The 15,845-nt window shown below is 37.1% G+C and overlaps 1 protein-coding gene across 8 annotated transcripts in view; it reads right to left on the bottom strand.

Moving 5' to 3' along the window:
• Nucleotides 1-15,845, bottom strand: part of FAM184A (family with sequence similarity 184 member A) — a 107,573-nt gene that overhangs the window by 24,617 nt on the left and 67,111 nt on the right. For 5 of the 8 annotated variants that reach the window (XM_053664897.1, XM_053664893.1, XM_053664894.1 and 2 more), the window contains exons 11-12: nucleotides 11,086-11,127; nucleotides 2,747-2,959 (exon numbers count right to left, since the gene is read on the bottom strand). In XM_053664897.1, the coding sequence (XP_053520872.1) occupies nucleotides 2,747-2,959; nucleotides 11,086-11,127 (255 nt within the window). The remainder of the gene's footprint in view (nucleotides 1-2,746; nucleotides 2,960-11,085; nucleotides 11,128-15,845) is intronic. The other 3 variants (XM_037128805.2, XM_037128825.2, XM_037128765.2) reach the window with 1 other exon arrangement.

Raw genomic sequence — 15,845 nt, 5'->3', positions numbered from 1 at the left:
AAACCAAAGAACTTAAATACATGACCCACTGACATGAACTGAGGTGGGGGAATGCTGGAGGGAAGGTGGGTAGCAGGCAGAGGGGGGCACAGAGGGAAAAACTGGGACAACTGTATAACTGTAATAGCATAATTAATAAAATATACTTTAAAAAAAAAGCTCTGAGAGTGGGTAGCTGAAAAAGTAAACTAAAGCTTTCTGTGTGATTCATTTTAAAAGCCTGGCCAGAGAGAACAGACTGCATGTGGCTAAGACTGAGATCTATGGCCACAGGAGGAAAAAGAGAACTCAGGGCACTTCAAGTTTAGAGACTGAACTGTTCCGGGAAGGGTTTATCATACTGCTACCTATAAGAAGAAAGGTTCTTGAAAAAATTCTGTACTGTAAATAGGGTAGCATTTCTTTAATCATTACTCTAAAATGCTGTTTTGAAAAATCAGTATTTGGCTACTTATGTTCACTGTTTTAAAAGTGTTTTATTTCTGAAATGTAAAGCATACATTTCTTTGAAATATAGGTAAAATGCAGGACTTTTAGTTTAGACACTGTTGGGAACCACCCTGCCTGGTTTCAGAAGCTGTAGCCCCCACTGGCTAAGGCTGAGTAAAGGACCTTGGGACCATAAGCCACTAAGGAGACAAAGCTTATCTTCCTTGTAGGGGCACCACCTCTGCCCCCTTTCTCTTCACCCTGCTTGGCCCCGGGCAGATGAGTGGTGAGCCAATGATGGGTAATATTCCTCAAAGGAGGGACGACTGAAGACAGGCACGGTTATGAAGGGGTCCTCAGGGAAGGACTTGGGGGGCTATAGAAAAAGAGGGTGATGGACCCTTGCCCCTTGGCTTTGACACAGCCTGAGTCTCATTCTGTCTGCAAGAAGTCTCCTAATCTCTTGGCTGCCTTACTTCCCCTACCCAACTTAAGCCTGAAACAAAGCTGGAGGTGGGTGCAGCCCTGTTCTGGGAAGGGCGGGTTCCCTGGGGGCGATCAGGCCTAAAAATAATGCATAAAATCCTGTGAAATCTACTTTGCTGATATGTTCAATTTAAATGATAAGGGTCCAAGCAAGAAATGAGTTTGTTCCCCAAAGTTTTACAGCCCTTAAGCTATCTGACTCTGACTCAAAATAGGCTCTCATAGTTCTCTGAACATTATCTATCGTTTGACCATTAGTCGCAGACCATGACTGATGAGCTTTAAGTATATATGCCCTGTATTCCTATGCAAATTAAACCCAAAAGAAGCCCTGTGAGGAACAGGCTCCTGGCCCTTCTCCTTTGAGAGATCGGCCACCTTTCCTCCCCAAGCAGATCACATCTTGGTAGACTTATTCTCATTCATGGCACCTGGGGGGACCCTGCGGGCAGAGCCCCCTCACAAGACAACATTACCTAGATAGCTTGGCTGCCAAAAGACAGGCAAGAAAACTGCAGATTCTGATTTCTTTTTTAAAAGGATTAAAGTTTTGAAGAGACTGAATGTTTAAAATTAAAGTACTGATATGCAAGTTTATACGTTATTCCAATTCACAAATGGTATCCAATGAATTTATTACTTAGCAATACAATCAGGCCTAACTTTTAACCAAAGGAACTTCCTTGACCAGACCAAGAGACTTCAACTTACTGGTATTGGTAAGTTAACTATTTTTTAAAAGGATAAGACTTTCACCCTGGCTGGTGTGGCTCAGTGAATTGAGCGCTGGCCTGTGAACTCGAGGATCGCTGGTTCAGTTCCCAATCAGGGCACATGCATGGAATGCAGACTAGGTCCCCAATAGGGGGAGTGCAAGAGGCAACCATATGTTGATGTTTCTCTCCATCTCTTTCTCCCTCCCTCCCCCTCTCTAAAAAATAAAAACCTTAAAAAAAAAAAAAAAGATAAGACTTTCTAGGCTTAATTGATTTATAACATACCACTCCTTAAAACAGTACCTGCTCCCACATAAAGAATTAAGAAACAACTGATACATATAACAGCTATAGATGCTGAAAATTATTGTTAGTAAAACTGTATTTTTCTACCAATCTTTATCATGATTACCACAAGGTCCTTAGAAGAAACTGGAAAATGTACTGTTAAAAAATAGACTATACCAAAATTAATCACACTAAGACTGTCAAATTAACATTTTAATAAAACTGAGTAATGTATATGGGGAGATTCTGGCATATATGATTGATCTAGTAATATACCTATATGATTTAAATCTCTTCTGAGTGATATGTTTCTATCACTACTTTTAATATAGGTTTTGGACTTTTAAAATGTTTTTAATTTCACTGAAAATTTTGTACATTTTTTTAAGTGTAAGAAAAAATCTGGGCTGAAAAATATATAAATTCTTTGGATACATGCCTTTTGTAGATCTAGCCTGAAGTAGAAAAATTAAAATTTGATGAAAGACAATTATAAATTCAAGATAGTATTAAGTGATTATAGTGGTTACAGTTTGGTAGGACCATGCTAAATTTACTTAATCACTGTTAACTATATGAAAAACTAGATGGACTATTAGTCTCATCATGAACTTGGCCATATAATGGAAAACAGATGCAAAATGCTGTCCCCAGACTAAGTTGTCTACGATAGTGTATAACTACTGTATACGTTTAAACATTGGAAAACACTGAAATAAAGCCACACGTAATTTGCAGGAGCTAAAACAATGAATTTGTAATAATTGGAAGGCTAATTATTATTAGGCTATTGGATTCCATTTGAATATATGTCACACTAAACTTACTCTTTGTTCCTTTTCCTTCTCTTCTTCCATAGTTTGAAATGCAAGGACATGTGCTTCTTTTAAAGATTTATGTCTCTGCTGATGTTGTTCCTCCAACTCTTCAAGCTCTTGTGTGAGTCGTTGTCGTTCTTGGGTAAACTGGGCTTGCAGTTGCTGCAGAGAAGTCTGAGACTGGGAGAGCTGCATCTCCAGATTCTGTTTCAGCAAGGAGATCTATGCCACAGAATGGTAAACAATGAAGAATAAATACAAGGCATATTTCACACACTGCCAATCTGAGAGAAAAAGGCATTTCAAAGATATTTAGTAAAACAATTGCCTTAAGAAAATGTTTACAATACATCATAGATATTTAATCGTTAGGTATTACCACTTTCAATTCTATTTTTAGTAGTTACCCTAAAAATAGACTGTTTTAGTGGCATTGAAGTTTGTAGACTCTAAACGCTGCAGCCCACATTTAGAAATACAATGAACAACTGTTGTACTGCAATAAATATTTACAACATGAAACAGAAACAGAAGACAACTAATGTATTTAGTAGATTTCTTCAAAGAGACAGTATGAAAAATTAAACTACTTATTTGTGAGGCAGTAACGTTGAGTGGTTAGGACTGTGGGCTCTGAGTTAAAATCCTAGGTCTGCACGTGCTACAACCAACACTTCACCAGGCTGTGTGAGAATTGAGTGCGTTACTATGCACAGTTCCCTTAGGACAGCGCCTGGCGTGTAGGAAGGGCTCAGTGTCAGCTAACATTATTTGGTGATTGGAAAGCTACTCTCTAAAAGATTTATCAGTTCATAATTTAGAATCCTTGTGTCAAAAAGATTTTTATTTTGGATTCTGATTTAATTCAAAGGATTTACAAATCTTCAAGCTTTTGAAAAATCATAAGCATCCCACAATCCTCTAGTTACATCCTTATAATGACAGGTGCTTTATTTCACTATTGAAAACTGATTTGTCACTCTTTTTGAAAACAAGTATCACTCTTAATGTCTGCATGGCTTCTGGGTATCCTAAAATACTTAAAATTAAGTCCTTTTTAAAGAATTAACACACAAAATACATGTATAAGTATATGTATGTTGGATAAAACCATTTAATTAGATCTATTTCTCTTCCCATACGGAAATGGTAATTTGACACTAGTCATATTCTGATGGAAGTCTGACTCTAAGGAAACTTAGGGGAATAATATAAAAAGTTGTGAAATGTGTTCCATTAAGTAACTTAAGACACTGTATGTGTTTATATACAAGTATAACAGCTTCTGTGGCCAAGAAAGCCAATGGAAACAGGAAGATTTAAAGGGAGTTTTTGTAAATGGAAAAAGGCATTCATTTGAGTGATGAAAAGCAAATAAAGGCTGCCTCACATCTCATAAAGGAAGGTACCAGGAAGGAAAGAAAAAGGTGGAGAATCACTATATAATTGCAACATAAGAGGAAAAAGAGGAGGAACCAGAAGGCAGAGAAGGTCAGAGGCAAGCAACAGGAAACGGTCAAAGCCTATAGTGACTGTGGGTGGGTGACTAGATGTCTGGAAGGGTTTGGGGCCAAATTTTAAATCATGATTAGTTGTAAAGGTTAGCACATGCCTTTATGGAGATAGCCAAGCACTGGTGAAAAATGATATAACTGATCTAGATGTTCGGTCTGTTTTAATGTATTTCCAAAGAAGTGACTCTACCTCCTGAAAGTTATATGGATTCTACTTAATGATTTCTACACAAACCTAAGGTTTCAGTGGGTATTTCATATGAATGGAGTCAAGTGGAACTGCCACAACACTCTTGACTGCCACCACCTTTAAATGGCAGTAGCACTCGTGACTCAGACCAAAATAACCCAGCAAGTGTGAGAAGTGCAGGAGAATGTCAGAGCAATGGCTAAGGACACACTTGTGAATTAGGAGGACCAAGACATATTATACTCTGTGACTTTTCTCCATCTATGTCAAGAAAATCAGGATGAAATAGCATTAATGACAACCCAGAGAGGAAAAAATTAAAAGAGTAAATGCAGCAAAAACATGTGTTTGCAAACAATGACATGTGACTGGTAGAGTCATTTTCTTCCCAGGTAGCTGGTTCTTGAAATAAAGAACCAAACCACTCTCTTGCCAAAATTAAATCTAGTTCCAGGCTTAGCATGGGAACTCATGTGACTGTCATGTGACAATTTGTTAGAATACATGTAGGAAAGTTAGGAAAAGACTGTTACATGTACAAAATGATTGAAAGTTAAAGCTATTACCAGTAGCTAAAGCTATTACCTGGTCAAGTGAGGACTAAAACCTACCCAGCGAACAAACTGCTCCCCAAGCCGTCTGCCCTGGCATGCATCACACCCACCCAAAAAAACTGGGCACGTATTTCTGGTTTGTGCCCAGGCACCACATGGGTCAGCAGTGGCTTTGGATCCTGCCCTCCAACTGAGTGTGCACTGAGGTTAGTAAGAAGCTAATCAGTTCACAGCTGTGGATCCGAGATTCAGCAATACCTACTTCCAAAATTTACTGCATCCCAAAGAGCTCCTATGTTAATTTGACTACAATTTGACTCACAGTTGAACTATTTAAGGGTGAAATTTGTGAAGAAATATAACATTTGAAGTGAAGAAAGTACCACACTAATGTAAGAGTTATATGTTTAAAATCCAGCACTCTTTCAAATCTCACCAGCTTAAGTATACTTAAATATTTCACATCAAAAATATACTTTACCTTGAAAGGACTCCAAAGCAGTATTTTTCATTTTAGGATCTAAAATTAATTTTTGTCTCTATACTCAAGAAAAATAAAGTATGTACAAAAAGACATTATCATGCAGTTTAGTGTTTAAATATACTTAGTTTAGATATTTTATATTAACTTTTAAAGCACGCCAAAGTAATATTAAGCCTATCTAAAATCTTTGGATTCATGCAGAAAGCCTTTATCATGCAATGCAGCATCAAAATTTATTTTGTTCCTTTTATAAATAGTCAAATTGCTTTGAATTGGTACCTTTAGTCAGCATGAAAATGACATGAACTTTAAAAGACAAATAATGAGCAAAGCAATGTAAAATGAACTAGTGTTTAACATCTGAGTATAGTATACTTTATGGAAATACATATTAATATAAAATTTCAGTAACTCAAAATAGAAGAAAGACAGATTTCACTTTCAATAGTCTGGGCAATTTTGATCAGTAGGTTTATGACAAAATTATAGAATGGTATTTGTTCAATAAATGAATGAGAAACAGTAGTTGCTTCAAATTACATATCAACATTATGAAGTATATGGTATTAGTCTCAACACATCTGTTATAATTTTAAATTTTAATGCTTCTAATTTTGTTGATTTTAAATAAATGCAAAAAATCCTTATTTCACAAACAATCTCAGTCCTCATTTTAACAATTCTTACCACATCCACGGTAGTTTAGGTATGAATTCTACAACATATGGACTTGAATGATGGGGACCAGATACTTTGTGAACCATTTTAAAGGCCAAACTGCACTGATATTAAGTACCACTTTCTGATCTCTACCACTTAAAATACTGTTTAAAAAAATAAAGCATTGTAATAATTTCAAAAGGACAAAAATTAAAATCAAAACATATGAGTACACCTTTCTGAAGAAAGGAAAGCTTGTACCTGTTTTCTACACAGAAGTTTCACAAAGATTCAGGGCCTCAGCACAGAGGCCGAACTGTCGAACCTGAGCTGCTGGGTGTGGCAGGATGTCCACATGGGGCCTGCCATCGAGTCCCTACAACCTTCGGTTTTTGATGCACTGTGGTGTTCTTTGTCCCCCAAAACACCAGTCTTGACACAGAAAATAAAGAACACATAAAGTATACCTATAATTTGTCCTCAAACAAACCTGGCTGTGGATCAGAATCATCTATGTAGACTGTAATAAATACCCTTGCCCAGGCCCCAATCCCTTGATATTCTGAGTTAGTAGGTCTAGAATTGGGCCCAGGCCCCCTAACATATTATTATTCCAAATTAGCAACGTAGTGAATGTTCAATGTAAAAAAATTTAAATATAGCAGTTATAGAATAAAAGGAAAGTCTCCTTCACTCCCTTGCCTTGCCAAATCCCAGTCCCTAAGGGTAACCAGAGTTAACACTCTGGTACCTCCACAGATATAATGACTTACGCCTTTTGATACATATAATTGCCTGTTTTGTTTTCTTTGGTTATTCCTACCACATCATGTGTAAGTGGCTGGACATTTTCACCAAATATGGAGAGCCCATCTGCCCTGATCTGAGAGAACAGTGACTATGTCTTACACACACACACACACACACACACACACACACTACTTTGTGGCCCCAGGACACATCTTAAGAGGCCAGCCAGTGCTTAACATGCAAAGCGGCTGAAACAGACCCCTGGGACTGCTGACTGGGTAGACTTTCCATATATATATACATTGCATGGAGCAATAAACACCCCTTCAAATGTAAAACCATGAGATATCCTGACCTGCAGGTGCTGAATGTGATGGAGTGGCTTTTCATACACTCCATTCTTATGCAGCTTCCTCTAAGATGAGTCGACCCATAGATTTATTTAACGGCGGTTAATAAACTTTCCACTAGGGAGGCCAGGGAGTTTGTGTTTTTATAGGTTTGTTTTTATCTTCACAGTGGTACTGATAAAGTACGAATATCCATGATGATTAGGTATACCCCATTCTTTTCAAGGACAACACAGACTTTCTCCAGCAGGCACTGTTTCTTGCCTCCCCAACAGCTAATCTCCCCCTTTCCTTCCTTCTCAGTTAGATGAACTCTTGAGTTTGTTCAGGGATGGGATGGAAATCCTTGTCTTAAAGAATGTAAGCCCATGTCCTAGCACCAAGGGATGGATTATGATTAAGATGAAGAAGTCACAGAAATCTAATTATAGGGATGTGTCACCCTGTTTTAGTTAATAAGCTAAAAGAAAGTATGTGGGGAGTTTGGGGGAAATATTTTATTTTCCTGATAAAAGTTAAAAAGCACTTAAGGAGAGCCTCTTGCATTAACATGGCTATTCAAGAATTTAATAGCTGGAGCTGGAGCAGACACATTGCAACTATGACATGACAAACTGAAGGTCAAAAAATTAACACACTGAGCGTGGCAAAGCAGAAATACAGAAAATACCTAGTTCTTAATTATCTTGACAGCTTAAGCTGCTGTTCACTTGGTATTCTGCTTGTTTATAGCCCAATGCATCCTAATAGACATAATTCAGAATGTAATACAACACAGATCCCTTTCCTTCCTGATAGAATTTTGGATTTCCTCACCTAGTTTTGCTATTATAAATACTATGCACACACACACACACACACACACACGCACACACAAAATTCTTCCCAAATCAAAAACCAAACGGTCTGAACATGTACATACAGTAGTCTATCGGAACACTGCACATCTCTCTCTTCTTTAAGGTTCACAGATGACTTGAATGCACAGTCACAGTTGAGAACCATTGCCCTGGAATTCATCAACTAAAAATTTTGGCTTCTTTTGGGATAACCTTAAGGCACTGTCTAGAGAAGTCACTGAAACCTTGGCTTTTCACATATCCTCTGCTTTCAGTTCATTTTATGAGATTAAGGAGGAAAACAAAATGAAATATTGTTTTCCTCAAGTAATATTACCTATGGCCTTCTCTACTGTAGCTTTTATCAGTCTATCAAGATATTGGTAAACTTTATCTGTGTATTTTTTAAGAAGGTATATATAAAGCATGACTTTTCAAAAACAATTTTTTTATAGCAGGGGTTTGGGATGAGAGTTTCATTCATTTTAGTAAACAAAAAAACCAAGAAAAAAATTTTTGAAAAAAAAAGATGTATAACTTTGTTTCTCAATAAATTGTTTGTATGAGATTGTTCTGAGCTAGAATACTTACCAATTTTGACAAGGAAAGTAAAAACTTATTATGAAGTCTAAACCATATGATATTAACATTTAGTTTAATACTCTCAAATATACAGAGCAACATTGAAAATTGCTAACATAGGCTTAGCAGAGGACAGTAAGGATCATCTACTACTATGAAACAACTTACATGAATGCTCACATAAAATGTTTGAAGGTGCCTGAATATTTTAATTCTTTCTAGTGTTCTCTTTTTAAACCAATAATTTGCTATGTTTGAAGAGTCTAGCTAAGAAAAGTAAATTTAAGCTTGTGAAATTATAACCATCCTGAAAAAGTTCTGAATTGTTTGTAATTTTTTTGTATTTTCTAAGAACACCTATAAACTGAGTTGATCAATTAAGAGCCGCACAATAATGCCTACTTGATGTCCCTAAGATATTTTTGGAATATATTCCTAATTATCCTCTCATTCTTAGTTGAAAAAAATTAGAAAGGTTTCAGCAAGAATAGAGGTATCAATAATCACTCGGTTTTTAGAACAAGACGGGTATATAGTGGAAACTTATTCCAGGGAAGGCTGGATAGAGACATGTGCTAAGGGGTGGGCAGACGCTACCGTACTGAACAATACTCTGAGACGGTCACACTTGTTTGGATAATGACAGAAGGAAGAAGTGATCCTCCATGACTATGATGTCACAAAAGAGAATTAATTAATAGAGACTTCCCCGTGTTACTGATCCCTTCTACTTTTTCTGTAGATGAATCAAGGCATCCATGTTCTAGTTACGAATAGATTTAACTTTGCCAAGATAGTTTTTAGTTTAATGAACACCTTTTCTCTTATAATTATTAAGGAAAAACTGACTATGTTGTTACAAGTATTCTGAAGTACAATTCGATTAATTTTTTTGACAATAATTATACCTTATTTCTATCTGATTCCTATCGGATAGAAATCTGATTTCTGATTTCTATCCCAGTTAGCACATATGTCAAAAAGGATTAATGTAACAATTATGCCCAAATTCTTACTACGTTCTCTATGTTCTGCTAAAAAGAACTTTTAAATGCAGCCTTATTTTACCAAATATTGAGATAAATATCTTTGTTGATTATTTTTAAGAATATTAAAGAAAATGGTGTTAAATGTATTTGTGTACTTCTAGTTATTTTTTTAATGTACACAGCAAAGCTGAATATGAAAGATAGGTAAAATTTTTCTTTCCTTGCATAGTAGAAAGAAGGGCAATAGGAGGAAACAATTTCACTCTAGAAGTAACAAATGTCACAGGACATCTCTAGAGTCAAAGGTTTGACACCTCTAGGTCAGGAACTGGCCAACCACAGCCTGTTTGTATAAATTCAGCGGCCCTGGGACACAGCCACATGGCTTCATTTAAATACTGCCTGTGGCTGTGGTGGACACCACATCAACTGCATCAGACGTCGGCGGCTGCCACAGAAACTGCATGGCCCACCCTGAGTGGTGTTACCCTGCCAACGTAAAGGACGCCAGTTCAATTCCCGGTCAGGGCACATGCCTGGGTTGCGGGCATGGGAGAGGCAGCCATTGATGTTTCTCACATCAATGTTTCTCTCCCGCTCTAAAAATAAATAAATAAAATCTTAACAACAACAACAAAAACTGCATGGTCCACAATGTCTAAGTTATTTACTAGCTAGCCCCTTTCAGAAAATTTGCTCACCTCTGCCCTCAGATATCAAGAAAAATATTCAGTAATGTTTAACTCTCTGTTTCTCTTTTAAAGAACAAGTTGGGAACAGATTTGATATGAAAAATCTCATTTTTTCTCTTCATATGTAAAGAAAAAATTTTAGTAAGTGGTTAAATGAACATTGTTTTGAAGCTAAATTTATGCATACCTGAGGCGTACATAAGTAAAAACAATAATAGTTTTGCTAATTCTTAGGAAAAGGGTTTTACTGCATTTCACTTTAAATCGTTTAATAATTATAACATTAAAATCTAAAACATGCTCTGAATCTAATGAACTTTCACAACTATGTAATCCTTTTAAATAAAGAAGTCTATAGATACTAGTTTTGCAAAAAATAAACTAGTTAACAAAAGAAATGCCTGTATATTTATTACCAATTCTAAGATAGTCAACTAGCTAGTAGTTTGTCAAAATCAGTCATGTGTCTTACAAAGTAAACAGTAATGAACTTTATGTGTGAGATGTAAAATCTTGCCTGGTGTTATAATGAAATATATACTACTAATACAATGCGGTAGATGTATGCACATACATGAATGGATGGCTGAAAGAAGCTTTTATTACCCATATGCAAAACATGTCTTACTGAATGCCAAAGTATATTTTTTATAAGTTTAAGCTTTAAAGCAGTGATGATGCTTATGCAAAATCAAAAGTGCGACATGCCCTTGTGTGTACAAACTGTAAGTGCCGTTCACTTACATTGTTGATAGATTTATGCAAAGCTTCACCCAGAGAGTGCCGCTACGAAGAAAAGATCACAGGAATAAAGGAAAACATTCAGAAATCAACTAAGTGAAAGAAAGAGGGAATAAAAGGGAGAGTAAACACAGAACATTAATTATAATATACTCATGAAAAAAGTTGAAAACAGTTCTGAGAATGTAATTAGACAAAAAGAACTTGAAGACTTACAGTCTAAATTATCTGCAGTCCCTAACTTCAAACAGTGTCTCATATTTGTGGGCTGGCAGACTTACCTATGCACAGTACCAAAGGGGAGTGCATGTACACCAGAGGGCAGTTTAAAAAACGATCATTCCTGAAGGACCTAGAAGGCATATGACTATTCTAAGTATTCCCCAAAATCATCAATATATTGCTTCAAAATATTACACCCAGTACTGATGTTGGTTTTTGAAGGATTTCTCTTGAGAGAAATGAGCAGATGAGAACTGAAACACTAACTTGATTGACTACATAAGTTTGGAGCCAGAAAATAAGAGATAATCACCAAAAATATGGAGGTTTAATAATAACCTGGTTTTATACTAGGGGAAAGAAAAAAAAAAAGAGATGCCTGCCTATCTCTTTGATCCTGTTTTCTAGGACATAACTGGGAAATTTACTTATGATCTGGGTTCATTTTTCAGAAGTTCACAGGAATTTCCAGTGATAAACCACTGGAAACATCATTAGGCACTCTCTCTCCCCACAAATATGGAAAACAATGTGATTTCTGTTTCAACTGCTTTACTTTTCTTTGCCCTCCAAAAATACAAAATAACATTTAAAAAGTTTTATTACTAATGTAAATAGAAAAGTTCCCATAAAATGGTGTTTACCTTGGACAAATCAACTTTCCAGACAAAACATAATAATTATTTTTTTAACATAATGTGACTATTCTTTGGTGTATCAAAAACTAAAGACAGTTTTTATTTGGTGAACAATTTTTTACTAATAACTTAGACTGACACACTCTAGGATAGTTTACTAGAGTTGAAAAAAATAAGTTGAGCCGTAGCTGGTGTGGCTCAGTGTACTGAGTGCCAGCCGGTGAATCAAAGGGTCGCTGGTTTGATTCCCAGTGTGGGGCACATGCCTGGGTTGTGGGCCAGGTCTTCGCAGGGGGGAGGGGAGAAGTAAACACACGCGGATGTTTCTCTTCCTCTCTTTCTCCCTCCATTCCCCTCTCTAAAATGAATAAATACCATCTTAAAAAAAGAAAAAAGAAGTTGAGAAAAAAGATAAATTTTCTATTTGATTACTTCATAACTTCTCAATGTAAACTTTCTCACATTTTTATACATACCAACTATATTTTCACTTTTTTCTTATTCTTTCTCATACTATTAATATTCTTCATTTAGTATGATCTACTTCTCCAGACTTCATAAAATGGAAGAAAATCTGAAGGATTTTTAGTTATAGTTTTTTACCTCTTTGTAGTTCTCAGAAGTGATGTCATAGTACTAGAAGTGAATATAAAATGTACGGCATTGGCTTAGATTTTATTTTTCACTCTTTGAAGCACCATAATATAAAAATATACATGAAGATTCCTGAATGAACTGAAAAACTAACCAACATGACAAATCAGATGGTACGCCAGGTCTTTCCTCCGGGGTTTTACACTTTCTACATCTGAAGTTTATCTGAATCTAAATTCATATGGTCACTACCCCCGTCAACATACTGCTGCAGCCATGGCCCCGGGGCGTCCAACCCGTGGCCCACAGGCCACATGCGGCCCAGGATGGCTATGAACGCGGCCCAACACCAGGTCATACATTTACTTACAACCTTTTATTTGCTCATCCATTTCATTAGTGTTGTGTATTTAATGTGTGGCCCAAGATGACTCTTCTTCCAGTGTGGCCCAGAGACACTAAAAGGCTGAACGTTCCTGAACCAAAAGGCATAGTCCCTAAGCTGTGACGTGGGGTGACTTGCATCACACACTAGCTATGGCCATTAGGAAAGCACAGCTAGTGCTGTCAGTGGCAATGCCGTTATTGTTTAATACATAAATGAAGATTTATTTTTTTACTTAAAATGTTTATTAGAGTGCTACTATATTCCAGGAAGTATCATAAGCAGAGTGAGATAAGCAGCCGAATAAGACAGTAAAAGAAACATACATACACACAAATAAGAAGAAAAAGTCCATGATAAATAACATAAAAAGAGAAAAAGATTGCTGTGACAGGAAATGACTTGAAGGTGATACTGGGCTGCTGGAAAGGACAGACGTTTTGAAGGAAGTGACATTTAACTGAGAATGAATGCAGGAGCCGGCCACAAAATTAGATGATTTGGGGGGAAGAGCATGCAGGGAAATGGGTCAGTACAAACACCATGAGGTGGAAGTGAGCTGAGTGACTGCACACACGTGTGCACGTGTGTAGGGTGCCATCTGTGAGGCACAAATGAGATGGGAGATATCTGCGGGAGTAAGAGGGTTTAAGGTCTTGTTGGACAATGAAGGAGTCAGAATAATTCAATGGGGTACCAAGAGAATTTTAAGTAGGGAATGGCCCGATCTGACTTACATCATTAAAGATCACTTAGAATGCTTGGAAGAAAAGTGAAAGTGAAATATGCCCTTAGGTGTAATCCATTGTGCTAAACTTCAGTTCACTCATTTAGAAATTAGCACAAAGTTTTCCACGTTTGCAATTTGCAAATGTATTGGCTTATCAATATTGAAATACACTGAATAACTCTCTTTGGAGACCATTGTAACAATGGTGTGGACTAGTGTTTACTAGGGGAAATGGAAGCTGATGGATCAGGGTATGTTTGGAAAGTGGAGTAAAACAGGACTGACAGATTATGGGACAGATAAAAAGATAGAAATCAAGGATGAATCTTCCTTTTTTGTTTGAGGCAACAAGCAGTGCCAGGAAGTGAAGATGTTGGAATGACAGATGGAGTGTGGGAATCGATAGTTCTGAATCAGACATGCTAAGGTTGAGATGCCTATTCGTTAACCAAGTGATTGTGAGTTCAGGGTATGAGGTCAAGGCTGGAGATTTAACATTGTAAGTCACTGACATATAGATCACATTTAGGCCATATGACAGGATGAGATCACCCCAAGGGAGGGACTGCTTGAAATAATGGATGTGCTAAAAATCTATATGCAAAAATATTATTTGGCAAGCATTCTACATAAGCAAGATCCATGTTAGTAAAAAGGGATGCTCTATATAATAATTTGTTCTAAAGCATCTTGAGCTTTTCTTGTTAGTTTTTGAGATGAGTGAAAAGGGCCTCAAGAGGTCCTTTCCAACTGACCACACTCAGAAAACATAGAAGGCTTGCTGTATGTGTTTCAGGATTTTTTTTCTTTTTAAAAACAATTTTTAAAAGATTTTATTTATTTATTTTTAGAGAGAGGGGAAGGGAGAAAGAAAGGGAGAGAAACATCACTGTGTGATTTCCTCTCACAAGCCCCCCACCAGGGGCCTGGTCTGCAATCCAGGCACATGCCCTGACTGGGAATCGAACTGGGAACCTTTTGGTTTGTAGGCTAGTGCTCACTCCACTGAGCCGCACCAGCCAGGGCAGGATTTTTATTCTTGAAAGATGAAATATAGCCATACTTTTTGATAAGTAAGGAAGGAAATTAAATATAACTTAAAAAGTTACTGTACTTAATTATAAATTTAGAGCTTTGTACATAAGAAACTATGCCCTTAGGTATAATCCATTGTGCTAAACTTCAGTTTATTCATTTAGAAAATAGCACAAAGTTTTCCACGTTTGCAATTTGCAAATGTATTGGCTTATAAATATTGAAATCCACTGAATAACTCTCTTTTAGAGGACAGAGACACTGTCTTATTCATATTCTACACCCAAAGTAACAAACTTGGTACCTGGCATACAGTAAATAATACTCAACAAATGTTTATTACATAAATATTTATTAATAAATGATATGGACTTATATGATCGAGTTAGTTTTCGCTACTCTCTACCTTATTTCTCCCCTCCCCCATAATAATAGAAGTAGCAAAGAGAAAATTCTAGATAACTAAAAAGATCCTAGGACTTAGAACTGTATCTTCTAAGAAATGAACTAATGAATATACTGAATATTTTGTACAGAAAATATTAATCTGAAAAAAGAAAGACTGCCTAGAGGGACCAATATTCATTGAATGGAACCTATCTTGTCCTACTCATCTCTATTTTCCATACTGCAGCAAGAGATCTGAAATTTAATACCTAGAAACTTCCCGCCACCAATTAGAAGCTTTCAATAGCTTCTCATTGCTCTTTGGATGAAGTCCTAACAAGGCAAAAAGGTCCCGCTCCACTGGACCCTGCCTACCTCCTCAGCCTGCCAACCCTCCATCTCCAGAACACAGGTGTCTCGGGGCTGCCTGAGGGCCTCTGCACTTACTTCCCTCTCTGTTCAGAATGCTAGTCTCCTTCCCCAGGCCTGACTCCTACTTCTCTTCCAGGTCTCGGGTAAAGGATCCCACACTCAGAGAAGCCTTCCCCAAGCTCCCAGACTAGGGTACGCCCACACGGCATGCATCCTTGTGTGCCACGGTTGTACGGAGTCAGTGGGTCACTGTTACTTCCACTTGCCTCCGTTTCTGGATTGTGGCTCCGAGAAGGCAGAGATTGCTGCGACCTCACTACTGGTCTGGCACAGTGCCAGGCACATCAGAAGCATGAAATTTTTGATAGATGTCAAAGTGTCATCAAATGTCAACAGAAAG

This window comes from Artibeus jamaicensis, unplaced genomic scaffold (genome assembly GCF_021234435.1).
Source record: "Artibeus jamaicensis isolate MK-2021 breed Jamaican fruit bat unplaced genomic scaffold, CSHL_Jam_final contig_387, whole genome shotgun sequence".
Taxonomy (NCBI): domain Eukaryota; kingdom Metazoa; phylum Chordata; class Mammalia; order Chiroptera; family Phyllostomidae; genus Artibeus; species Artibeus jamaicensis.
The sequence above is the reverse complement of the archived record's forward strand: the minus strand, read 5'-3'. Positions and strand labels throughout refer to the sequence as shown.